This window comes from Polistes dominula, unplaced genomic scaffold (assembly GCF_049000335.1).
Source record: "Polistes dominula isolate Pdom_NZ unplaced genomic scaffold, Pdom_raw_medaka contig_26, whole genome shotgun sequence".
Lineage (NCBI taxonomy): Eukaryota > Metazoa > Arthropoda > Insecta > Hymenoptera > Vespidae > Polistes > Polistes dominula.
In genome coordinates, this window is record NW_028300939.1 from 1806416 (window position 1) to 1834402 (window position 27987).

A 27987-nucleotide genomic window follows, 5' to 3' on the forward strand; every position below is an offset into this window, starting at 1 on the left:
TTTATATATAAAATGAAGTATCAATTTCAATGAATATTTTTAACATATAATACTGCTGCATTATAAAAACAAATATAGCTGTAAATATTGTATTGTATAATTATAATTATAATAATAATAATTATTATTATTATTCATAAAAGATAACGTTTTATTTTTCAGAATTAGATTCGTGTCTTTTGTAAGAAGATTAGAAAACCTATGCAGATTATTTATTGGATTATGTTATCAAGATGGTAAGTTTTGATTAGTTGTTTTCAGGATTTAAGGTGTTTTCAGGATCAAAATGTTTTCAGGATCAAAATGTTTTCAGGATCAAAATGTTTTCAGAATCAAAATGTTTTCAGAATCAAAGTGTTTTCAGAATCAAAATGTTTGTTTTAGATTTTTTTCTTGTCTTTTTTTATTTATTTATTTTTTTATTATTAAGTATCAGCAGGTTCGAGTTTTAAACTGATAAAAAAATTGTCACGATCCTCTCTGTAACGTGCCTTTAACAAAAATTCCCTAGCCAATGTATTTCGCGAAAAATTGTAACCACGTGCAAATTTTTGACAATCGTTCATCCAAATTGACAAATCAAGGACACGTTTACTTTTATCATTCATTTTGTTCAATCTTTCTTCATCTTGTTTTTTAATAGTTGATTTTAAGGTTATGTAATTCCAACGATCGAAGTATTTTCGTGCTAATTCTTCTTGTCTCAATGTAATTGATAAATCATTTTCTTCATTTACAACATTACGTTGATAATTTGTACATTTTAATTTGTTCAATGCACATATTAAAATATTTTTATTCGATATTTCCTTGTGTTCATGAGAATTTGAGAATTTTCTTGTATTTTGTTGATGATGGGGTTTGTCTTCTAAAGATTTTCTCGTAATGTTTTTTGATAGAAACAATTTGGAGGGTTTTGATAGGGTACTTTTTTCGGAATATTGAGAAATATGGAGTCCTAGAAGTCTTATTATAAGATCACCTATGTAAGGTATGCAAGGTGGGTTTCGTTTTGCTTTAGCCCATGCTCTTCGGTATAAAGAAGAATTAGGGTTTTTATAAATTTTGCAAAGTCTTTCCATAATGGCGTATCTAAAATTACAATTATCTTATGGTGGTTTTCATAATTTGTATTTCATATTAAATATTATTATTATTATTATTTATTATTATTATTAAATTAAATATATGTAATTTGATTGGAATAATTAATATATTAATAATTTATAATATTTTATAATTTTTTTTATAATTATTAAATTTATAATATATATATTTAATATATAAATTTTTAATTATACATTTTTATTTAATTTTATAAATAATTTATTTAACGTAATATTTAATTAAAATTTATAATATTTTATAATAATTAAAATTCTCATTTTCCAATATATAAAAACAATAAATCAATTAATCAATAATTGAATGAATTTTTCAATAAATCAATCAATTAATCAATAAATAAATCAATAAATCAATAAATAAATAAATAGATACCTGTTAGCATGATGAATACGTAAATATGTCCAACTACATTTCAATCGATAAATCGGTGGTGATTGTAAACCAGCTAAAATAGATCTACATGAATGAAAATTTCCAATATCGAAACATTTATTAGCAGCATTGATTAATCTAGCCATCATTCTAGTTCTCATATCAATTTGTTTAATAGCAAGTATTTCACTGATAGTTAAACAAGTAATCCTATGACCAAATGCAACCCACGCTCCTAAATTCGGTGCATTTCTTGATGATTTTTGAAAGATAATTATCTCAATTTCAGTAATGGGTATACGAACAAATAGATCTCTATCAATCATAGTTAATTGTTTTGCAATGGTAGTACTATCCAAGTCCCATACAGTTACACGCATTTCTAATCTCAGTAATCTTTTCAATTGATACATTGCACTGTTGTTATCATTGTCATCATCATCACCATTTTGTTTAGATTCTTTCCTTTTATTTCTTTTCTTGTTAGGTACACTTGTTGAAAATATTCGTTTTAACAAACCACCAGATTTTTCTTCCAATGAAATACTGGAAACTTAAAAATAAACAATCTATTTAAACAATGTCAATAAATTAATCAGGTTGCTGTTGTCTGGGCTCCTAAAAATCAGGTTAATGCTGTCTAGTCTCTAAAACATCAGGTTGCTGTCTGGGCTCTTAAAAATCAGAATACACAGGACAATCATCCTACCAGTAATCCTTCATGGTAGCCAAACGTGGTCCACTTACGTTACGGGTACGAAAAGTAATTGAGGGTTTAGAAAATAAAGTTGTTTCGTAAAATGTTCGGTGCAAAACGCGATCGAGGAAACGGCCGAATGGGAAAACCCCATAACCTGGAAGTACACCGACTGTACAAAACCGGACTTCATTAACGTCGTAAAATCACGCCGATTAAGATGGGCAGGTGACGTGGCGCGCATGGGGGGTGGATCGAAGGGTGCATAAAATGCTGATCGGTATATCGAACGGGAAAAGATCACTTGGGTAGACCGAGACGTGGATAGGAGGACAATATTGTTTCGGGGTCTTAAAGAAAGTGGGCTACGAAGATCGCGAATGGACGGGGGTCCATGCTCAGGGATGGGAACACTGGCGGGATTTGGTTATTTGAGGGAGTACCTAATGTCAATTATTAATGATAATAATTATGAGACATAGGATTTCATCATCTTACCGGGAATTGATCGTTTGCGTACGTAAAAGAATCTTTTCTCATTTTTCCTTTGTTCCTTTTTCTGATGATAATCTCTGATAGATGTCAGATGTCTTCTCAGTTCTCTATCATATATCAATCATGAATATTATTTTGTTGTTGTTTTTTTTTTTTTTAATAGGTGAGATATAAACCTTCAGAAAAATAACCTGTAAGCTGTGATAGCTGCTCTTGGTCTGTACCAATATTCTGGTGTCCAGAATAATACAACTTGTTCTTTAGTAGCTGGACCAATTGCACTACAACCACCAGGTTCCAATGCACTGCATGACACACTTGCTATCAATTGACGACGTGACACTGGTAATCTTAGTTCTGGTTCAATGCATTGTCTTCTTATGTTAACTGCGCTCACCGTTCTACGACCTTGAACGGATTCACGTTCACCTGATTGGACTGACCATGGTCCCAGTGCACGAAAAAAATATGCCGCAGTTATCAGACCGTATCTTCTCGAGTGTTTTTGACTTTTCCTTGGCCCCGTTTGATTTATCATACCCCCTTCCCACATTTTGACACAATTTTCGATCAATTCGTAGATATTTATCTTAGGATCGTTTTTATTTTCATTTGTTTTGTTATTGTTACGATGATGATGATGATGATGATGATGATGATTTCTTTGTGATGGGCCTAAAATTAAAGTTGAATTACATTTTTCTGCAACACCAAATCCAAAACGGGAGACTTTTGATATCAAAATGTTCGTTGGTTTTTGTTGTTGATGGTGTTTTTTGCAATTTGATTTTGTCCTTTTTTTTATTATTAGTTCTATCGATTTATCTGGGATTTTTGTCGAACTTTTTGTTGATTCTAACGAAATGTTTGATTTTTCTAAAAAAAAAATAAAATACAATTATATAATTAAGATTGTTCTAAATGAAAATTTAATATAATAAACTAACCACGACTATTATTATTATTATTATTATTATTATTATTGTTCCATAAAGTTTCGAGTAATTTTTCCTGAGATTTGCAATGATCGCAGGAAGAACAATTGCAACTTGTAAGAATTTGTTTATCCTTATCATCCCTGACAAACAAAACATCACACAAATCATCGTCATCGTGTTTTGATTTTTTATTGTACTTGTTTTTACGACATTCTGGCCAACTTTGACAAGGTTTTTTAATAATTATATTAGGTGAATGATCGGTCAATGTATATTTGATTTCTTCCAAACTTGCTCCAGCAAATCTCACAGGAATTGGTTTGTAATAACCGAATATTAATTCGTTGTACGATGGACCAAGGTAAAGATCTTTGTTCAACCATGTTGGACGATTATTGTCACCAGCACCACCGTAATGAGCCCAAATTCTATTATCAAATTATTTACATTTTTTTCTGAACAAACTGTTGTTTTTTTTACAGAACAATTGAGCCGTTCATTTTGAAAATGATCATTTTCTAAATAAACGGCTCAATTATTTTACATAAACGAAATGAAAAAAAACACACACCTGTATACGTTTCTTTGTTTGTTTCCTGACAAATTGTCATCAATTTCAATTTCTGATGATAACAAGTAAACAGTTGTTGTACTCGAAGAACTGGCAACACTTGTCTCAGACAATGAACTACTTTTAGTTTTACGTTCGAGTAAACAACGAATATGATCGCACCATATTTTCCAATAAATTTCTCTACGATTGATACCACCTAACTCGTAATAATGAATTCTACCATCTATCAGCCTAGAAAGAACCTAATTTTATTCGTAAAGGTTGATCCAATTGAGATAATACAATGTAAATGAACACAAAGTATACAAAAAACAATTTGTACAAAGTATTTAAAGTAACATTGTTTTATACAGTACCTTCCTTTCAATGTTTTACGGTGTCTTCTAGCAAATATTGTCAATGTAATGTAATCCAAAGGATATACAGAAACCAATTCAAAACTTTCAATGCTTGGATCCAGGTCAACGGGACAAATAAAATGATTTGAATTTTGTTTGAAAACGTCAGCTGCAATGATCAATCTTTTAGGTGTCAAACCTAATGCTACTTGTCTCAAACCATGTCCATCTCTAGTGGTTTCAGCAAATGGTGATTCGACTAGTACAGTGTCAGAAAAATCACAGTATTCTGATAACAAAAGTTTTTGAATCCTGTTGTTTTCCGTTTCGGTGTTTTTTGTTGTTGTATTGTTTCGTGGTTCGCATTAAAGATTTTTCTTTTCTGTATAAGACAAGTATCAAATGAACAAGTGTTGATGCTGGTTCTGGGTATTGAATGATTTTGTTTATTAAATGATTTTGAAAGTGAAGGTTTTTTATTAAGTACCAGGTTCCAAACAACCGAACAATTTGTACATTTCTGATGGGGATGATGATTTGTTTGCCATGTGGTGTATGGTGTTGTTATTATTATACTACTACTTCGTCGATTAGTATCAAAATGGTATGATTACGATGACAACGAGAATTGATGGATCGATAAGATGATTTTTTTTTCTCGATTGAACTTTGATTGATCGTAACTGCAACTTCAGTCATTTGGAAATAGTTTTTTTTTTTTTTTAGTGAGAATTTATGTAGGAAAATTTGTTTTTTATAATACGTGGGATTTATTTTTTCTTTATTTTTAATAAATAAATTAATACAATAATTTTTACCTTGTGTATGTAATTAGTGAAAGTTTGTACTTTTTAGGTTATGTCAAAGTTGCACGTTAGGGTTTACATATTTAAAATTACAATTAAATATAGTCGAAATTGTTGCACTTGCATAGAATTTTAGAAAAGGATTTCTTTATTTTTAATAAATAAATTAATAAAACAATGTTTACCTTGTGTACCCATCAGCAAACGTTTGTCAATTTTTTAGGTTATGTCTAAAAAGCTACAGGTTAGGGTTTGCAGATTTAAAATGAAAATTAAAAATTAGAATTGTTTCACCTGCATGTTTACAATTATTTCACTTGCATGTTTAGAATTGTTTCACCTGCATGTTTACAATTGTTTCATTTGCATGTTTATAATTGTTTCATCTACATGTTTAGAATTGTTTCATTTGCATGTATAGAATTGTTTCACTTGCATGTTAAGAATTGTTTTATTTGCATGTATAGAATTGTTTCATTTGCATGTATAGAATTGTTTCACTTGCATGTTTAGAATTGTTTCACTTGCATGTTTAGAATTGTTTCATTTGCATGTTTACAATTGTTTCATTTGCATGTTTACAATTGTTTCATTTGCATGTTTATAATTGTTTCATCTGAATGTATAGAATTGTTTTACCGGCATGTTAAGAATTGTTTTATTTGCATGTATAGAATTGTTTCATTTGCATGTTTAGATTTGTTTCATTTGCATGTTTAGAATTGTTTCACTTGCATGTTCAGAATTGTTTCACCTGCATGTTCAGAATTGTTTCATCTACATGTTTAGAATTGTTTCATTTGCATGTTTAGAATTGTTTCACCTGCATGTTTACAATTGTTTTACCTGAATGTATAGAATTGTTTCATTTGCATGTTTAGAATTGTTTCATTTGCATGTTCATAAATAGAAAAGACAGGAAGAATAAAGGAACAACAAATGTTGATTTACTTTCGTGATACGTTAAACAACGCTTTTATTATTTATATATTTATATATATATATATATATATATATATATATATATCAGTTTGATATACTTAACATTCTAAAATTTTCGTACATAGCCGCAGTCGAAGAAGACTATAATTTAGGCAAATTTGAATTTAACCTCACACACACGGGATAAATGTTTGTCATCCCACGCGTTACAATCGTGCCTTGTAACATTAATAAGGATTAATAATTCATTCCTTATTAAATTATTATTATTATTATTATTATTATTATTATTATTATTAATATTATTATTGGTAATAAATAACATATAAAAAAGACGTACGTGTAAAAAACATGTTCACCGATTTTTTTTATGGTGCACCGCCTTTTTACTTTTTTTTTTCTTTTTTCCATTCGTTTCTTTTTTATTCTCTTTCTCTTTCTATATATAATATATATATGTATATATGTATATATGTATATATGTATATTTATATAATAAAATCGAATCAGAGGGGCGGGGGGGGGGTGTACTGGAACGAGGTGGACAAAACAATGTACAAACTTTTTTTTCTTCTGATTTTTCTTTTTTTTGTAATAGGCTCCGCGATATGCACGTATTATTATTGTTATTAATTATTATTAATTATTAATTATTAATTATTATTATTATTATTATTATTATTATTATTTATATACGTTAAATAAATGTTTATGAATTGTTGTTTATCGATTACCACCATCATCGGGATTAATTTTGATAGTAACTTTGTTGCCTAATGCTGTGGCTAATTTTTCTACGGTACTTTGAGGAATTTTATTGGGTTCTTGATTATTCGTTGTATCTTTTTCTGACGTCATCGTGTTCTCCGGTATCGATTTGGCAGTAGTTTGATTTTCCTGTAAAATAAAATAGAAAAATAAAAAAAAATGAAAATAATAATAAGTCCCAAATAAGTCCCATATGTAAATAATAGAGTACCAAATTCTAGATAAAGGGAAGGATTTAAAAGTGAGGTTAGGAAACTAACTCACACTAACCACGTTAAAAAAAAGATAATGATTGCTTTGAGAACTAAACAAAATAGTCTTTTTAGGTTATCTAGTTACATGTTGAGCATAAAAATTATGAGAATAATTAAAATTAACCTAATTAGAATAATAGAACTTAAAGAAAAGATTAAAAAAAAAAAAGAAAAAAAAATGAAAATTTAGTTAATTATGAGATTGATATAAAATGTAATTCTTACTCCTTCAGTTTTCCTTCTTAAATTCGATCTTTGCAATGTTGCAGCCAGTTCATTTTGCAACCTGGATACAACCGGTCCGTTAGCTTCCTCGGTTCCATTCTTCTCCGTTCGAGGTTGTTGAGCTAAGAAATCGAGCTTGGCAGGTTGTTTAGCTTCACCTTCGTAAGCACCTATCCTAATGGCGACCTTTCCAACGGCTGGTTTAGGTACACCACCGGTATTACCATTTGGTGAGATTACATTGTTAGTAGTAGTAGTAGTAGTAGTAGCAGTAGTATTAGTAATTGTAGTTGTAGCTGTAGTAGTTGTAGTTGTAATGGAATTTTTGTTGGTCTCGTTAATTGGACTTGCTGATTGTTGTTGATGATCCTTATCTTTGATTATCTGATTCGTCGTTTTATTTCCAATAGGATTGTGACGTGGACTACCACCATTGGTTGCTGGCGATGAAGAATTCGTTAATGGGAAATATGTTGGTGGTGGTTTAGGTATAATTGGATTTGGTGATTCTTTTAATTTAAACGATTCAATACTTTGCATCTCAACCGAATCCTCATTATTGGTAGTACCAGTTTTTGTTGGTAATGGTAGAGGAGGTGCTGGGGGAGCTGGTGGTGGTGGAATTACTGACGATGTTGGATTATTATTATTATTATTATTAACAAAACTGGCGTTATTGTTAATCGTTGATGTGTTCGTTGTTAGATTTGGTGTTGTTTTAGTTTCATTCACTGTTGAATTCAAAGTCAAGTTTGATGAGCTGGATCCATTTGTCAGTATCCTTTTCTCCTGTTCCTGTATAACAATGTAAAAAAAACAATATTTAAAATTCAATCTGAGTATGTGTGTGTGGTGGTGGTGGTGGTGGTGGAGGGGAGTGTTGATAACAAATGTTGGCTTGTTCAGAAAGTAATTTTGGTTTTTTTGTTGACACAATAAAACAAACTGATGAATAACAACATGTGGGATCAGTGTGAAGTTAAATTTAATAAAAATGCTGCTACTGTTCATGTTTTGCATTTGAAAGGTGCACTAAGGGGTTTAAGGTTTAACCTTGAAGCAAACATTTCTGAACAAGCCAATATTTTAGGAATCCTAGAAACTGAAGAGTTTTCTTGAGATTATAGTGTGTACTAACATTGTAAGGTGTGATAGTAACCAACACGTTCTTTTTAGTAAACGTAGACTTCGTCCTTGTTGATTTATTATTCATCTTTAAATTCATAAAAACGTTTTCCACAAATAAACATAATCCCAATTATTGTTACACAATTCACTACAACACTTGTTCTTTTTTTTGATGAAGGAAATATCAATGTTCGATGAAATTGTCATTAAAAATCACAATACGTCATTACCGGTCTCTTGAGTAACTTGTTTAATCGGTATAAAAGAAAAATGAAAGAAAAATCGAGTCATGTTGGAACTTCCTGCTGATAGGTTCGAAGAATCGGAAGAGGAACTATTAATGATTATTATTATTATTATTATTGTTTATTGCAGTAACACTTTAAGACGATCACTCGGTTGACTTGATACAAATCTGTTGTTGTTGGTTAATAATATTTATAAATTAATAATAATAATAATAATAGGTAGGAATGATGGTACCTTGAAAGTGATCTAAACTGGGTGTCTAGTCTACCTTACTTAGTTCATAGTCTTCACTTAACTGAAAAAACACAGACGCAACAACACGTTTTCTTACGTCGCGTTTATTCGTTCGTTCATTCGTTCATTCGTTCGTTCGTTCGTTCGTTTGCGTTCTCTTATGTAAGAGAGAACCACCTATTATTTTGCTCGTCTGCCGCAATTTCTGCAAGAAAATCAACGATGCAAGAAAGATAGAATTGAAATAGGAAGAGAAAAAGATAAAAAAAAAGAAAAAAAAATATGAGAACAAAAAAAAAAACAACAACCAAAAAATAATAATAGATGAAAATAATGAGAAAGAATCATTTCAAACAAAAATAATAATAATAATAATAAATATATATATGTATATATTACGTTCTGTAAAAAACCAATGATGCAAGTGAGAATTGAAATAGGAAAAAAAAAACATGAGGAAAAAAAATACAAAAATAAATAAATAATAAATTGAATGAATAGAAAGAGAGAATAATTTCGAACGAGAAAAATAATAATAATAATAATAATAATAAATATATATATGTACTACGTTTAATAAAGGTCCGTTCACACGCGAAGTTATCGAACAACTGAGAGTTTAATACAACGATTGTTTATTACAAATCGATCGGTTCTTACTAACGCACTTATTACACTTATACATATATGCACAGGTATAATATATATGTATGTATATATATATATGTATATCATGCTTCGATAGCACTCGACTAATCGACGATAAGAAAAAAAAGTAACAACGATAATACGTTAATATGAGTATCGGTTGTCTGACTGACTATTTTTACATTGGTGGTTCTCGACTATTGTGTTTCATTATAATTTAAATACCTTCTTTTAATTATAAATAATAATAATAATAATAATAATAATAATAATAATAATAATAGGAAAAAGAAAGGTGTTGATTGATCTAATCGAAGAGTTTCAAGAATTCCAAGAGTTTCACAGTTTTCTCTCAATCTTTCTCTTTCTCTTTTTTTATTTCTATTTCTATTTTTTTATTTATTTATTTTTTTTTTTTAATAATTATTTCGTAGTTTTCATCTTAGCTAATAATTTGAATTCTTGCTTGATGCTTGTTTTTTTTTTTATATTTTTTTTTCTTTTTCTAATCCTCTTTCTACGAGCTGATCTATGAAATCGATGAACTCGGAGAAAGTTTCGTTCTAGGATGTTCCCGAGAGCGTGGCGGTTTCTCGTTAAATAGAAAAAAAAAAAACAACAAAAACAACAACAACAACAACCGTTGTAATTTGATACAATAACAATAATAAAATAATAATAATAATAATAAAAAAAAAAAAGAGAAATAAAAAGAAATAAAGAGAAAGGGTTTTGATATGATTTGTAGAAAAAATTAATATTATAAATAATTAAATATACAATAATAAAAATATATTTTGATGTATATTAAAAATAAATTTAATTGAATTAATTGAATATATTAAATATATTTAATATTAATTATAATATTTTAATATAATTAAATAATAATAATTTTAATAATTATATTATTCTTATTATTATTTTATTAATTATATTATTAGCATATTATTATTATCATTATTATTATTATTATTATTATTGTTATTATTTTAATGATTTTATTTATTTTTTGATTATTAATTTTAATAATTATATTATTTATATATATATATAATATTTTATATACAAAGGGTAATATATATATATATATATATATATATATATATATATATATATATATATATATATGTTATAAGGGTTTTTTTTTTAATAATAATTAAGGGATTAATTAATTAAAACAATGTAGTTTTTTTTTAATATTATAAAAGTTTGATGAAATTAATTTTATGAAGAAAGATTGGTATGAGATACGATCATTTGTGTTTTTTAATATAATTCGTACTACCAATTAAAAAAATGACTTTTACCTATGCAAATATGTATACTTACACATTTATATAAACACACATGTACACGTATCTGTTCAATCACTTATTAATTCATTCATGCACGCGAGTAAACACGAATATACGTCAGGATATATTTCCAAGTGGTTATTTACATCTTATTGACGAGAAATTAATTAATCATTATAATGTTTAGACTAATAAAAAGATGATAAAAAAAACAAAAAAATGCATGATACATGATTTATAAATAAAAATTGTATTTAAATATTATTATTATTAATATATATATATATATATATATATATATATATATATATATTTAAATAATAATAATATCTTATACATATTATTATAAATAATTCATACAATTATAAATAAAAATTATATAAATATATTCAAATAATAATAATATTTAATACAAATTATTTATAAAATAAAAAATTGTATAAATAAATAAAATAAATAAATAAAATAAATTATATAAAAAATTATATAAATAATTTAATATAAAATATTCACACACACACACACACACACACACAGAAATACACATACAAATATTATTAATTAATTATTTTAGAAATGATTTGCACTGTGAATATTTGAACTTTTATTATTTATTCTTATATTTCTCCAATCCAACAAGATTTAAAATGAAAAAAAAAAACAAAAATAATATTAATAAAATAAAAGAATAAAAAAAGAAAAAGAAAAAATACAAAAACAAATAATAAAAGATAGAAGAAGAGATAGAGACTCGTGGAAAAACGATGCAATACTCGTGACTTTAAGGTGCAAACTATTCAACCTAACTCTATCTCGTGAACGTCGTCAGTTTCAAAGGTACCAACTACGCAACTAAAATAATCGTATCGCGAGGTAACATTCCAGGTATATACACATACATATATACATATATATATATATATGTCCTCATCCTATTTGTATCTTTTTATATGTATAAGTGTATACTCATCCTAAATGTGTATATTCATCGTACGTCTGTATATTTCTTCACATACATGTATATATATGTATATATATGGTTATAACATCGTTGGTGTAAAGTTTGTCATGAAATTTCGTACCACAAGACTATATATTTACAGAAAGAGAGAGAGAGAAAGAGAGAGAGAGAGAGAGAGAAAGAGAGAGAGAGAGAGAGAGAAAAGAATACTAAAAGAGTATAAGAGTGTGAGAGAGTGAGACAGTGAGACAGTGAGATAGAAGAAGATACAAGGTTGGTTGGGGTGAGGGGTGGAGTGGGGTGAGGGGGGTGAAGGGTGGAGTGGAGTAAAGGGTGGAGTGATGGGTGAGGGGTGGAGTGAGGTGGGAGGTGGGAGGAGGGGGGGGGAAGTGTATATTACGGTGACTTTATAATTTTGTGCTCTTATCTGTTTACTCCGGCAATGTTTCTTCAAACTAACGTAGACTGTGTAATTAAAAAGTGCACGCGAGCGCACGTTGTACACTTACTCAATTCAACTTGACTTGAATCAACTTGACTTGACTTGACTTGACTTGACTTGACTTGATTCAACTTGACTCGACTAGAAACGTGAAATCTTTGAAATTCTTTCCACTTTGTCATTAAGTCAACTCATCTCTCTTTCTCTCTCTCTTTTTTTTTTTTTTCATTACCATACACTTTTTTTATTTTTTTATTTTGTTGTTGTTGAGGAATTGAGGAATTTGAGATGAGGAAATTTTTTTTTTTTTTTGTAAGATGATGATCATTCGTCATGTGTTATCAAGATAACGATATTATAATCAAGGTAATTTTTTAGTATGTTGTATATATATATATATATCAATTTAAATTAGATTTTATGTGTGTGTTTGTGTTACTTTTATTTTAATTATTATTTATTATTATTTATTTGTTTGTTATAGGATTTTTTTATATTGAATATATTTTTGTTTGTGATTTTGTTATTTTATTTATTTATTTATTTATTTATTTATTTATTGTGGTTTTGGGGTTGTTCGTTTTGGATTTATGAATATAGTCGATTATAGTAGAATATATTATATATATATTTTATATAAATATATAATATAATTATTATTATCTTTTTCAAAATCATTTGACTGTTAAATCATTTGATTATTTTATTTTTTATTTTTTTAATTGCATCACGTAAGTTATATTTTTTTCCCTTCTCTTCTCTTCTCTTCTCTTCTTTTCTTTTCTTTTCTTTTCTTTTCTTTTTTTCTACGAATAAACACGATTAATAATAGTGTATATTAAATCTTAACGATTAAGTGGACGATGAAGTTCTCGTAACAACAATTGATGATACTCGTTACATTCTTACTTTCACTTCGTTTAGAAATAACAAAAATATTTTCCCTTTTTATCTTTTTCTTTTTCTTTTTCTTTTTTCTCCTTCACTCGATCTTTTCGGTAATTAAACGTTCTCGTTAAAAAAAAAAAAAAGGAAAAGTCAGAGAAAGTTTTCTAATAATATATAAAAGTTACGTTCATCTCGTTCCCCCCTTCCCCCTACCCCCTACCCCTCATTAACGATCACTTACAATAAAAATGAAAAAGAAAAATAATAAAACTCGTCATACATCGTACATTTATTAATAAACTGATAAACGAACGAATGAACGAATGAACGGAACATATGAACGAATGAATATCTTCTCGAAAACGATCGATAATTATCATCGGATAAAATAATCAATCGGGTTTAATATCATGTTCCATAACTAATACGTAATATCAAAGTATGATTGATACCACCGGTAGCTGTGTCATATGTGTTTGTTACATATGCTCGATTTCATTTCAAGATAATATATATATATATCTATCTATCTATCTATCTTTTTCTTTCCTTCTTTTTTATTATCGCAATTGCAATACATATATATAATATAAAATCGATAATAATGTGACACATTTAGGTCAACATATATTTTTTTTTCTTTTGCAAAAGTATCTTCTCAATTTCTTTATGATTAATTTTACAGATTAAATATTCGTAATAAAATTTAAGATGAATTTAACACGTTGTGCGCCACGTTCATCTTCAAGAAATTCATCGTCAGACCACGTTTATTTTTCAAGAAGTCTCTGTCAGGCCACGTTCATTTTCAAGGCAGTCATCGTCAGGCTACGTTCATTTTTTTTAAGGCAGTCATCGTCAGGCTACGTTCATTTTCAAGGCAGTCATCGTCAGGCCACATTCATTTTCAAGGAAGTGTCTGTCAGGTCACGCTCATTTTCAAAGCAGTCATCGTCAGGCTACGTTCATTTTCAAGGCAGTCATCGTCAGGCTACGTTCATTTTCAAAGAAGTGTCTGTTAGGCCACGTTCATTTTCAAGGCAGTCATCGTCAGGCCACGTTTATTTTCAAGGAAGTGTCTGTCAGATTACGCTCATTTTCAAAGCAGTCATCGTCAGGCCACGTTCATTTTCAAGGAAGTGTCTGTCAGGTCACGCTCATTTTCAAAGCAGTCATCGTCAGGCTATGTTCATTTTCAAGGCAGTCATCGTCAGGCTACGTTCATTTTCAAGGAAGTGTCTGTTAGGCCACGTTCATTTTCAAAGCAGTCATCGTCAGACCACTTTCATTTTCAAAGCAGTCATCGTCAGACCACTTTCATTTTCAAAGAAGTCATCGTCAAGCCACCGATGACTGACGCGGCCTAAACGGAAAGTTTAGTGTCCGCCACCGCTGGCTGACATGGCGCTCAACGTGTTCAGTGCGATAAAAAAATAGACAGATATATCTTTATCATGATTCGGGATCAAATTTTTAAACGGGTCAGCAACTTTAGGTATTTAGAATCAATTTAAACAATGTCAACAAATTCCTTTAGCTCACGATTACTATCTGGGCTCTTAAAAGTCAGAATACACAGGACAATCATCCTACCGATAGTCCTTTATGGTAGTCAAACGTGGTTCACTTACGTTACGGGTACGAAAAGTAATTGAGGGTTTAGAAAATAAAATTTTTATTTAAATAAAATGTTTCTTACCGGTTCGGTAACTTGATCAGAAAATTGGACCCTCTGTTGGGCAGCATTGAACATCTTTCGATGCGCTCGCTTAAATTCTTCCATTAACTGTAACAATAAACAAAATGGGATTTTATAAGATTAAAAAAAAAAAATACAAAAATGGGGCACATAGGTTTGTCACGAATGATTACACGTTAAATCGTCCATATCCAAAAACTATTATCGATTTCTCTTATTGGGTTGGCAACTAAGTCATTGAGTGATTGATTTTAAAAATACCATCTATCGACAAAATCCACAATCATTTAGTTGCCAATCCAATAGTTTCAATTTATTTGACTTTTTGTATTATCATGAGAAAGACAGTATTTAAAATCTTTAATTTAAAAAAAAAAAAAAACAAAACAACGTACCTTGTCGTGCGTGACTTTCTGTTCTTGTGCCCTAAGTGCTTCTAGATTTGCTGGTTTAGGTGGTACCATTGATTTTTCTTTCATAGCTTCCGCTTTGGCTGCGTTCAAACTTCTCTAAAAGAAAGAAAGAAAAAAAAAAAAAGAAGAAACAAAAAATGAATATGATATTCGAACAAACAAAAAATATATCAAAGGATTGATATTTCTTGAAGAATTGATTTCATCGTACTAACGTTAACAGACGCGTTTTGTTTGTGCCTACCTACGCAAAAATGATTTATAAACCATAATTCATTGTGCTAACTCGCGAGTTAAAGTTATTTCAAACATTTGTAAAATTCCACATAGCATTTATACGCAATACAAAAAATTAATTAATTGATTAGAAAGTAACTTGTAAAAATTATTGTACAATTTTGAAACATTGATTACGACATCTTTAAAATCCCTTAGAGATTTATTATACATCTTTATATTGATGTAACAAATTAATGTTTTATAAATAACTTTAGTGTAAATGAATGATAAACAAAATAATCTTAACGAAAGAATAATTTTGTTTAATATTTGTTCATGTGAGATATGTTTAATATGTGATATGGTTATGTAATAGTAATTTACTAACAACAACAACAACAACAACAGTAACGTAATCGATTTGAACGGATTGCTAGAAAGAATCTTCCCCTTCTTTTCAATATGAAAGAGCCTTTCCCTCCTTTTCAATCGTTGCTGCCTACTCTAACGACGAGTACGAGAAAAATGTGGAATCTTTGTAAGAAATCATAAAGAGTGAATGTCAGTTCCTACTTGCTTCGTCATAAATGAAGATAAAGGTTTATAGATAGTTAGATAGTTAGATAAATAGAGAGTTATCAATCTAATGATTGAAATGTAAAGAATTCATTCTTATCATCCTCATCATCCTCATCATTTTCATCCTCAACATTTTCATTCTCAGCATTTTCATCCTCACCATTCTCATCCTCAGCATTTTCATCCTTATCACTCTCAGTCTAAGCACTTTCATCCTCATCATTCTCATCATTCTCATCATTCTCATAATTCTTATCATCCTCATCATTCTCATCCTCATCATTCTCATCCTCATCATCCTCATCATTCTCATCCTCAGCACTTTCATCCTCATCATTCTCATCCTCAGCACTTTCATCCTCATCATTCTCATCATTCTTATCATTCTTATCATTCCATCATCCCCATCATCCTTATCATTCTCATCATTTCATCATCCTTATCATTCTCATCATTCCATCATCCTCATCATTTTCATCACTCCATCATCTTCACCATTTTCATCATTCCATCATCTTCACCAATTTCATCATTCCATCATCCTCATCATTCTCATCATTCCATCCATCCTCATCATTTTCATCATTCTTATATTTTCATCATTCTCATTATTCTCATCAATCTCATCATCATCAGTCTCATCTTTCTCATCATTTATAAAAAAAAAACATGAACTAATACCTGTTGAGCTCGCCTCTGCAATTCCTGAGTAATGGCAGTGCTTAGATCAGTACTTGCAATAGGAGAAGTTCTTAAATTCGTTGCACGATTAAGAATAATCCCTGAATTTTCATTAATCTTATTAGAAATAGTTGATGAAGCAACAGTAGTGGATCCAAAAGAAATAGTCGAAGATGATGGTGGTTCACAAGATGACGTTGACAACGATGAAGAAGTTGATGCAGAATCTTTGCTACAGGAAGACTCAAGACTTGATTCAGTTTCTGTTGATCCTGTACTACCCATTGACATCGTGCTACCCATTTGCATTCCCATTGCGTTCATTGGTTTTGCATCTGTCAAATGACAATAACAAAAATGAAGTTTTGAAGATTCGTTTGTATTAATTAACACGTTGAGTGTGAAAGTGACTGACACTGAACTTTAAGTTCAGGTTTTGTCAGGTGCCGGTGCCTGACGATGAACTTCAAGTTCAGGCCGTGTCAAGTGCTGGCGCCTGACGAAAGATTTTCGTAAAAATTTGCGTGACGCTCAACGTGTTAATTAATAATAGTAATGTACATTTTATAATTGAAAATTGAATTGTTATTAATACTTAAATATCTAATAATATAAATGAACAATATGTAATAGAGAACCTGCTGGCCATTTATATGGAAGTGGTGGTGGGGGTGCCGGAGGACAAACTGATTGAACTTCAACAACACTCGTAATAGTTTTCCTATCCGTTTCAGTCTGTCTCTGAACCAATTGCAGTTCTGCCAATCGATTAACGTCGTGCTGTTCGTTTTCCTGTATGGAAAAAAAAAAGAAAAAATAGAGAAACGAATGGTCGAGTTAATATACAACAAGAATTATATGATGGAACGATGAATAATAAAAAGAAATAGAAAAACAAAATTGAAATGAAAAAGATGATGAAGAATAGTACGCTTTAAGCAAAAGTAATTTATATTAGGTTATGGGGTGTTATAAACTTATCAAACTATAAATATAAAACTTATTTTAGATTATGGTTAGGTTGTTAGTTAATGATATTTAAAAACATGCTTGAATTTTTGTATTTTTGTTACCTTGGAAGCATGATAAAGTGGCAACTCGTCAGTAGGACCATCATAAATGACATCCTGTTGTCTGATGATGTCACGTCGATAAGCCAAACGACGATTAGCTTCATCCTTTGGATTAGCATCGAAATCGTGTACCTCGTAATCAATTCTTGGTGCTACAGGATCGTAGAGTGGTTCATTGTCGATATCATAGTCCTCGTAATTACCACGGGAATTCAAACGACGATGACCAGGTGGTGGTACTTGTGGTTGTTGTTGTTGTCTGTGATTTTGATTCTGCATCAGTAGACCCTGATTCTGATTAACACGAATGACAGTCGTGTTATTCGCTTTTCGTATCCAATCCTGTGCCTAAAAATCATGCTAAGATATCATTTTTGTTCTTTCCCCTATTTCTTTCCATTCTTTTTGCACTCGATGTGAAACTGGTTTTTGTCATTTTTTTTTTCTTTTTTTTTTTTTTTTTTGAACTTACGAACATTCTTCTTTGTTCCTCGTAGATTAAAATACAGAAAAATGGTTGTAACAGATAAAGAAATAGAAGAGGTTTCGCATGACACATGTACAATCGTGAGATAGCATGATAAACACTTGTTCAATGATGATTTACGATGAGAAATGAGATTTCTATCCCTTACCTGATCCACGTGAGACCATTCGGAAGAGGTGCAGCTGCTGGTGGACAGTGCGAGGGGACAGCAAATCCTAATGGAGTTGAGAGAAACAAAAGGAATGAAACTAACTAGGCACATCGATACTTTCTAATCTCGATAAAATGAATCTTTCTCTTTCGTATTGAAAGAGATTTATGTTAGTAACGCTCACGGGTTAAATTCTGAAATATATTCAAACGATCCTTACGAGGAATTCATTGCTTTTCACGATCATTATCGTGAAATGTTCTAATAATAGGGACGAGAACTTTCTCCTCGATTCACATTCCATAGATTGCAAATCGATAATCTTACACGAATAAAATACATATATATATATATATATGACTAATCGTAGAAATATTTTGATAAACTATGACGACAATTAACTATAATCATCGATTAACAACGTTTATTCCGATAATCTTTTTGATTACGTTTCAATACAACTTTGTTAACACGTTGAGCGCCACGTCAGTCATCAATGACTGACATTAGACTATACGTTTAGGCCGTGTCAGTCATTTATGACTGACGCTCAACTATTCCTTCAATACAAAGTAAGGTCTGTGGCCTGACGAGAATTTCTCTTAAGAATTCAACGTGTTAATAATCAACTGGATGATGCTGAGGATCAGGGAAGGGGAAAATGAATCTAGGATTACATAAAAAATGAAAATGAAACCTTATCGTTAAGCCCGTTAAGATTCTAATGACGGATATTTTTTGTTATTTTCTTACCTGCCGTTTCGATTACAGGTATCGTCTCGTGGATATCGTCCCTGCATTCTTGGATCACGAAGATGTTGCGGAGATGATGAAGGATTTTGCAAAGGCGATGGACTGGTTGCTACAATGCTCGATGTTTCGGAATCATAACCACTCGAACCACGAGTCCAAAGTGGTTCAGGGCAATCGTAAAGGTGATTGGGTGGTGGTCGTTGAACGATCAGATCCAGGACAGCTGATCCCTTCATCACCTCTATTGCTCTTTCAAAAGGTAAATCAGTCATTCGTTGTCCGTTGCACCAAACTATTACATCACCGGCTTTCAAACCAGCTGCACGAGCTGGTCCACCATCCCTTGTACCCTGTTGTGTACATTTTTATTAATGATCAATCTTTATTGTTAGGTCTATCAAGAAAATTCTGTACGTTCAAACAAACATTAGTTGAATTTGTAGTCATTAGGGGGGACGGACCACCGTTTCTCAAAATGGAATATACAAAATGTCCACCATGTTGGTGGCAAGAGTTGAAAAGTAATTTAATTAATTAATTGTTCGAATTATGAATAATTTATTAGTTTATTTTTAAAATGAAATAATATTTATGTTAGTATTAACACTATGGCTCCACGTTGGTGCCATTCGAAAATTTGATTTCAAATGAAATTGATTTGAAATTAATTTGATTATTAAATGTTTAAACATTGATAATATTTTGATACATTTTGTGTTCATGTAATATTAGTAGAAGTTTAGTAAAACGGTTGATATTATGTGCATTAGGTTCATCCAACCTGAACAGTGAGGCCAGGTACGATGCCTCTGCAAACACCACAGCCAAGTTGACCTTTCTCACCGACGCGTATTCGGATCCTAACTTCACCGTTTGGAAGCAGTGTGGGAGCAGCCCCCACACCAGTCTCGTTGTATTGCAGCTGTTGTTGCTGCTGTTGCACCATGTGATAGGTAACCGGATCGTTTGGATTGCTTTAAAACGAATCGTAAAAGACTTTTTAGAACGAAAGAATCATCGCGTGGTGGATTTAATAGACTCCTCTAAACTTTTAATTAACGATTCTCTTTTTTATTACTTACTCTTTCACAGGTATCATTCCTACACCTGTAACAGAGACAAAATAAGTCATAATTATTTTATCAAGAAATTTCTTCTGCAAGCTTTTGAAATTTATTCGAAATGTTTGTTTGTTTTTTTTTTCGTTATTAATAAAATAATAATTACTTTGAATTTTTAATACGAGAACTTGTTGATTTTTGACCAACAGGGCAACCTCCTGATGCACAGCATCTTCAACTGGATATCCATTTACCCTAAGAATTTGATCCCCTACCTAGAAGGGACAAAAACGAAAGTGTCACTTTTCATGCACCTACAAAGTTAAGGTAAACAAAAAGTATTCTATTTAATAATTAGACCAACCCTTAATCCATTTCTATGAGCTTCACCACCTGGTTGAACATTACTTATGTAAAATCCAGCAGCATATTCTCTACCACCGCGTAATGAGAAACCAAAACCGGATGCACCACGACGTCTCAATCTAACACTCCTAGTATAACCGATGACAGCCATTCTGCCACCTCCCACCGGATTTCCAGGACCTGCACCGTTGGATGATCCCGTTCCAGCACTGGACGAGCTGGAAGAGCCACCGGATCTGTAAAAACATCGATGGATTTATCTCTTACCTGTTACTTTTACATCATTCAACTAATCATCATCACCCACCCACCCATGAAATATGTTCAAAAGAAGAAACATGTAATATATTTAAACATAACCTAAAATGTATATGTAATTAATTTCAACTCTGTTTTTTTTTTTTTTAATCTTTTATTGCAACATAACTTTCTCATCTAACATTTTCTACATTATACTTTGTGAAATCGTGCGTGCGTTCGTGTGGGATTCCTAGTCTTTTCATAATAATCATAATAATAATAATAATAATAATAATTATGATGCAAAACGATGACAAAGAAATCTAATGAATCGTCGTGATATTTGTCAAAAAAAACATTCGTAGAAAATTAAGTTATTGTATTATTTTCTTCCTTTATCAGAGAGACATGTTTCATAGGTGGTTATGTGGTATGACCACATGTTGTTATCCATATTTCCGATTGATTTCCGCCCATTTTCATATACCCAAACATTCCCAATTATAAATTCACTATTATTGTACACACATACATATACAATATCGAATTTTCATGTATTATCAATCTGTATCTAATATTTGCTGAAAGATAACACGTTGAGGAGCGCCATGCGAATTCTTAGGGAAATTCTTATCAGGCCTCAGGTGTAACTTTGTATTGAAAAAATAGTTGAGTGTCAGTCATCAACGACTGACGTGGCCTGAACTTAGAGTTAAATGTCAGTCATCGATGACTGACGTGGCGCTCAACATGTTAAACGCATATATACGTGCGTCATACTCTCTTATCATTATACACACATACACATATATATGTATGTATTGCGTAAAAGTATGTACTTAAAATGAGATCAGAATGTATTACGTATTTCTTATCTTTTCTTGAACATTTAGTCATTGTTTTACCTACTGTGTAAGTTTCCCAAGTATTTTTCTTTTTCTGATAGATAAACTCAACGAGGGATTAAAAAGAAAAAGAATGTAAAAAATATTAGATAAAAATTGAAGAATCCACTTGTGTTATAAGCTTAAGCTTTTGTTCCATAATAAGCTTTGTACAAACACAAATATTATCAAATTATGTTAGAAATGTGAAATAATGAGTATGAGAGTAAAAAAAAAAGTATTGCTAGCTTGAGAGAGGTTAGGTGAGGGGTGGGGGCTTCTCATATTTGTGTTAACTCTCTTGGGAAAGGTATAATACATTGGTGATGTCAACCGGAACACCGTTATGTAACACCTTGACAATAGAAACCAACAGAAGAAGAAGCTCCAACAAGAGCTCTCTTTTATTGTTGTTGTTATTGTTGTTGTTATTGTTTGATACAACACCTGTGTGACTGTAATAATAATAATAATAATAATAATAATTATTATTATTATTATTATAATAATTGGAAATATTATAATGGCGAGCATATGTAGATAGATATTTATTGATGTATATTGAAGAGAAAAAAGAAAGCAAGCAAGCAAGCAAGGGAATGAGAAAAATGTTAAGTGGGAGTGAGATAGAGAGAGAAACGTGTACATAGGTACATACCGTTAGTATCGTCGATATCACCATTGGACAATCGAGCTCACGAAAGTGTTACGACTGTTATACGTCTCTAAATCGGCACGTAGTAGTTAGTAATGCACACGACATTGAATTCACGTAATATGTTGATTTTATTTTTACAACGTGCATGTATACTTATAACATTATCTTATTATTATTATTATTATTATTATTATTATTATTATTATTATGTATTCATTTTTAAATGTTATCCAAATTTTATTATTGTTAAAAATATTTGTATGTTAATGAGAGTATGTTAATGAGTTTTACTGTTGTTTTTTTTTTACTGTTCAATTTTATGAAGAGTTTATGAAGAGTAGGTTTTTTTTGTTTAGAAAGGACAGGACAACCATGACGATGATTCTCATTCACATTACTTACTGGTACACCTGGTATATTATATATATAGATGTGTGTATAGATGATTGGTTTGTTAGGAAAGTAATTTTGTTTTTAATTTTGTAAAAATGAAGATAATTTTGACTTTGAAGTTTAGAACCTAGGAGGCCATTCAAGTTGACTTAAAAAGAAACTCCATTTGTTTTTAGATCTTAAAAATTATATAATGACAATTATAATAATAACAATAAGTACAATAATGAAGAATATTTGGTATAAAAATATTTTTGATTTGAAATCAAGTTAAAAATCAATCAGTCAATTGACTTGTGTTGTAGTTTTAGTGTTAAACAGTAGAATTGAATTGAATTTGATAAATTCAACCTCTCATCGATCTTACGTGTTGATTATTTGCCTGTTTGTATCAATTAATGTGTTTTATTGTGTTAGGAAAAAATGAAATTACTTTCTGAACAATCCAATATTGTTTTTTATATATCTAAACTATGTATATATAATAGATACATATACTGTTAAAGTACACACACATATGTGTGCACTTATTTACTTGCAAATTCATTCATTCTGTTTCTATCTCTCTCTCTCTATCTCTCTCTCTCTTTTTCAATTTTTTTTTTGAATTTAATTCGAACCGGTTTTGAGCCGCGTTTAACGTTGCTCTCCTTCCTTTTGAAATTGAGCGATTATACGAAAAGGAGGTGGTGGTGGTGGTACCTCTTTCTAGTAGTACTCGGTTATAATGAGACCAACATCGTAGACGTATGACAGAGCGCATTTTCGCGCTATCTTCGGAGAACAAAGGGAGCCGTATGTTCAAACCGGTTCCAACCTTACATATATATATATACACCTATACAAGAAGAAGAAGAAGAATAAGAAGAAGAAGAAATAAAAGTTAGAATATCATTTCCTTAGAAACTTTGTTAAAAAATATCGATCATCATATTTCTATTGAGAATTAAAAACAAAAATAAGAAGAAGAGTAAAAATAAACCTCTTTTTAACACGTTGAGTACCATATCAGTCACATGTGACTGACAAGGATTTCCCCTTAAACCGCGTCAGTCATCGATGACTGACAGTATTTTCTCTTAAAACCGCGTCAGTCACCAATGACTGACACTATTTTCTCTTAAAACCGCGTCAGTCACCAATGACTGACACTATTTTCTCTTAAAACCGCGTCAGTCACCAATGACTGACAGTATTTTCTCTTAAAACCGCGTCAGTCACCAATGACTGACAGTATTTTCTCTTAAAACCGCGTCAGTCACCAATGACTGACAGTATTTTCTCTTAAAACCGCGTCAGTCACCAATGACTGACAGTATTTTCTCTTAAAACCGCGTCAGTCACCAATGACTGACAGTATTTTCTCTTAAAACCGCGTCAGTCACCGATGACTGACAGTATTTTCTCTTAAAACCGCGTCAGTCACCGATGACTGACGCTGTTTTCTCCTTAAACCGCGTCAGTCATCAGTGACTGACAATTAACTCTGTGTCCAAGCCGCGTCAGTCACTAATGACTGACAACTGTCTTTTTCTCCAGGCCGCGTCAGCCGTCGGTGACTGACAAATTAACTATTTTCCAGGCCGCGTCAGTCATTAGTGACTGACAATAGAAACTTGGTCCAGGCCGCGTCAGTCACATATGACTGACAACTGTCTTTTCTCCAGGCCGCGTCAGTCATCAGTGACTGACAAATTGACTATTTTCCAGGCCGCGTCAGTCATTAGTGACTGACTTGGTCCAGGCTGCGTCAGTCACATATGACTGACGCGTTTTTTAGGAGAAAATATTGTCAGTCACCGATGACTGACGCGGTTTAGGGAGAAATGCTGTCAGTCACCGATGACTGACGCGGTTTAAGGAGAAAATACTGTCAGTCACCGATGACTGACGCGGTTTAAGGAGAAAATACTGTCAGTCACCGATGACTGACGCGGTTTAAGGAGAAATGCTGTCAGTCGCCGATGACTGACGCGGTTTAAGGAGAAATGCTGTCAGTCACCGATGACTGACGCGGTTTTAAGAGAAAATACTGTCAGTCATTGGTGACTGACAAAAAATCTCACGTTTAAACCGCGTCAGTCATATATGACTGACAAAAAATTCCACGTTCAAAGCCATGTCAGTCATGCGTGACTGACAAAAATTCTCACGTTAGAGCCGTGTCAGTCACAAGTGACTGACAAGAAATTTCACGGTTAACCGCGTCAGTCATATATGACTGACAGGGAATTTCACGTTAATGCCGTGTCAGTCACGAGTGACTGACAGGGGATTTCACGTTAATGCCATGTCAGTCACCCATGACTGACAGTGAATTACACGTTAATGCCATGTCAGTCACTCATGACTGACAATAAACTTAACATCCAGGCCATGTCAAGCGCATATGACTGACACTGACTTCACTTGCAGTTGAAGCCATGATGTCAGGCACCAGTTCTTGATATTCACCTTCTTATTTTGCCGCACATGGTTTGTTCAAAGATTTTCGTAAGAATTCGCGTTGCGTTCAACATGATTCATTTTTGATCATCTAATTTAATCTAAAATTGAAAGTACACACTAAGATTATCTTGTAAAGAGAATTGTGTTCCTTTATGTTCATCATAAAACTTAACTCCAATCATAAATGGAGAAAGCAATTTGTGTTATTTCAAATGGTCACTCTCGATAATCGTAAATATTTTTAACAATTTAAATGCGATAAATTTTTTTTTTTTTTTTTAATACACCATTTGTCATGAGATTTGTTCAAACACTCTCTCTCTCTCTCTCTCTCTCACTCTCTCTTCCTCTTTGTCTTTTTCTTTATCTTTCTTTTTGGAATCGTAATGTCATCCTATTTACGAGGCACGTAATTTCGATTACAAAGTTACGTTACACCCTCTTTACTCTACTACTATTACCACCACCACTACTACTACAACTATTACTATTAGAATGTATCATAGCTCGTTCCTCTTCTTATTTGCATTCCATTCGCGTATGCATCGCTAACGTGTATATAAGTGTAAGTGTAATAATAACAGGGGGTCTGAATTCTCTCGCATAGAAAATAGCGTTGAGGAGAAAGGGGGAGGATTTCAATTCCGTCCACGGGTCTATGATAATTTCACATCATGCACGTGGTGCTTGGTAGTAGTGGTAGTGGTAGTGGTGGTGGTGGTGGTGGTGTCTTAAGCGGGAAGGACCGGTCTTTAGAATCGAACAACACAAGGTAGAACAACTTGCGAAGCGAGAAAAGCCCGTAAAAAGCAAGACGAGCATTTCAAAGTGAAAAAGAAGAATAAGAAAGAAAGATAGTTTAGTTAGAGAAAGAAGGAGGTGTGTATTACTCTCTCATGTGTTAAGGACAGAGATTAATCTCACGAGTATAATATAAACAGGCTTTGGTTGCTTCTACTCTTTCTCATCATCAGCAGCAGCAGCAGCAACAGATAAAACTGCAGATTAGCACGTTGAGTCCCACGTCAGCCATCTGTGACTGACACTAGACTTTTGTTTAGGTCGTGTCAGTCACCACTGACTGACAGCGTATAACACGAACATAACCCTTATACAATTTACACTGTTTTTATATAATTACAGAAAATTTATTTAAAAACTTCTTTTTACAAATTCAACACAAACAACGTGTTGAATAAATTCTCATAGGTATTTCATTTTAAACGTAAAACTATCTTCAACTGCAATAAGAAACAATGGCCCTACAATAGCAGTGTTTTTAAGTGGCGTGGCCTCAACGTGTAAAGTTTTAGTCGTATCAATTGATAAGTTTCATCAGTTATTTTATTCTTTTTTAGTTTTACTTTTATTTGAACAAACAAGTATGTTTGTCTTTGCTTTTGTGGTCATCGTATTTCATCGTCATAGTCTTTTGATTGCAATAGGACGCATATAGGCGTTCATAGACTTCATTTACCAACTCAACTTGATTCTAAATTCTTTTCTTTTTATTCAAATAGTTTGAAGTTCATAATAATATCATTTTATCTTCAGTTATTGCAATTGTTTAGACCTGTTCTGCATTCAAAGGGCTAACGATGAAGATTTATTATTATTATTATTATTATATAGTTAGGTTGTTTCTTGCTCTCCTCTTATGTTAGAATTCCTAACCCCACTTTCCAAACGATCTAATCTCCAATACAGGCACACGAACTAGTTTCACGTTCCTCCTCCTCCTCCTCCTCCTCCTCCTTTTTCTTTCTATTTCTCTTGTGTGTTCTCCTCTCTCACTCTCTCTTTATCAACCCTATTTTGTGACTCTTTCTGAACCCGTTATGGCGTTACAATTTCTCCAATAAAATTCGTTTTCGTTACGGCCGAATTGTTATGAGATTATCGTGTTCAATGTAATAAATAAATGAAAATAGAATTAAAGAACAAAATAATGGATAGGAGGAGTCAACGAATTGAACCAATGTCTTTTCACAAGTTATTTAATATTTTTTAGTATGCATTTACATATAAAAAATAATATAATATAATACTTTTATGGATTTAATGTATTTTTTTATATTTTTGTTACAGATAAACCTCATACCATGGGATCAAGTTGGAAAAATATCAAATTCCCATCATATCTGAGGACTTACAGGAGTTTTCTAGTACTAAGAGGACAATCAGAAGACATCCAATGGATTTTTAACACACATCAGCGGCTCAACAACCAACGTATTACGTTTTACAGTTACATTTTTATATTAATTGTAATCTATCTATCTTACAAATGAAATTTACATTAAAAAATTGTAAAAAAAAACTCTCTGTACAAGATTAAAATGAATAAAATATACTTAAATTAAATGAAATCATTTGTTTAAATTATTTCTATTCTTTAAAACCAATTCCTGAACCGTTCCTGACACCTCCTCGCACATCATATTCTCCTGTTACAAAATAAAATTTTCGACAAAGTTTCGAAAATTTTTCGGAAAAA

General features: G+C 31.4%; 2 protein-coding genes and 2 long non-coding RNA genes across 6 annotated transcripts in view; 2 read left to right on the forward strand and 2 right to left on the reverse strand.

The window, feature by feature from the left end:
• Window positions 1–409: 409 nt before the first annotated feature.
• On the reverse strand, window positions 410–5090 carry LOC107072444 (uncharacterized). The gene is made up of 8 exons (XM_089171455.1): window positions 5030–5090; window positions 4561–4831; window positions 4202–4435; window positions 3676–4058; window positions 2884–3568; window positions 2696–2799; window positions 1501–2053; window positions 410–1092 (listed from the first exon to the last, which is right to left on the reverse strand). Exons 1-8 carry the CDS (start codon window positions 5088–5090, stop codon window positions 426–428), a joined length of 2958 nt encoding a protein of 985 aa, XP_089027581.1. The 3' UTR covers window positions 410–425.
• Window positions 5091–6294: 1204 nt separating this feature from the next.
• LOC107072449 (uncharacterized) overlaps window positions 6295–27987 on the reverse strand; it is a 46878-nt gene continuing 25185 nt past the window's right edge. For 2 of the 3 annotated variants that reach the window (XM_015332393.2, XM_015332394.2), the window contains 13 exons: window positions 20866–21103; window positions 20668–20776; window positions 20523–20547; window positions 20222–20414; window positions 19441–19790; window positions 18685–18751; window positions 18050–18397; window positions 17615–17768; window positions 16977–17311; window positions 15480–15593; window positions 15085–15171; window positions 7538–8332; window positions 6295–7187 (listed from right to left, as the gene is read on the reverse strand). In XM_015332393.2, the coding sequence (XP_015187879.2) occupies window positions 7014–7187; window positions 7538–8332; window positions 15085–15171; window positions 15480–15593; window positions 16977–17311; window positions 17615–17768; window positions 18050–18397; window positions 18685–18751; window positions 19441–19790; window positions 20222–20414; window positions 20523–20547; window positions 20668–20776; window positions 20866–21103 (2989 nt within the window). In that variant the 3' untranslated portion in view covers window positions 6295–7013. The remainder of the gene's footprint in view (window positions 7188–7537; window positions 8333–15084; window positions 15172–15479; window positions 15594–16976; window positions 17312–17614; window positions 17769–18049; window positions 18398–18684; window positions 18752–19440; window positions 19791–20221; window positions 20415–20522; window positions 20548–20667; window positions 20777–20865; window positions 21104–27987) is intronic. The other variant, XM_089171537.1, reaches the window with a different exon arrangement.
• Window positions 11849–21058, forward strand: LOC149032872 (uncharacterized). Its single transcript, XR_016176250.1, has 5 exons — window positions 11849–11979; window positions 19459–19699; window positions 20211–20393; window positions 20711–20828; window positions 20925–21058. It is a non-coding gene; the product is annotated as an uncharacterized LOC149032872 (long non-coding RNA).
• Window positions 25067–27743, forward strand: LOC149032873 (uncharacterized). The gene is made up of 2 exons (XR_016176251.1): window positions 25067–26791; window positions 27579–27743. It is a non-coding gene; the product is annotated as an uncharacterized LOC149032873 (long non-coding RNA).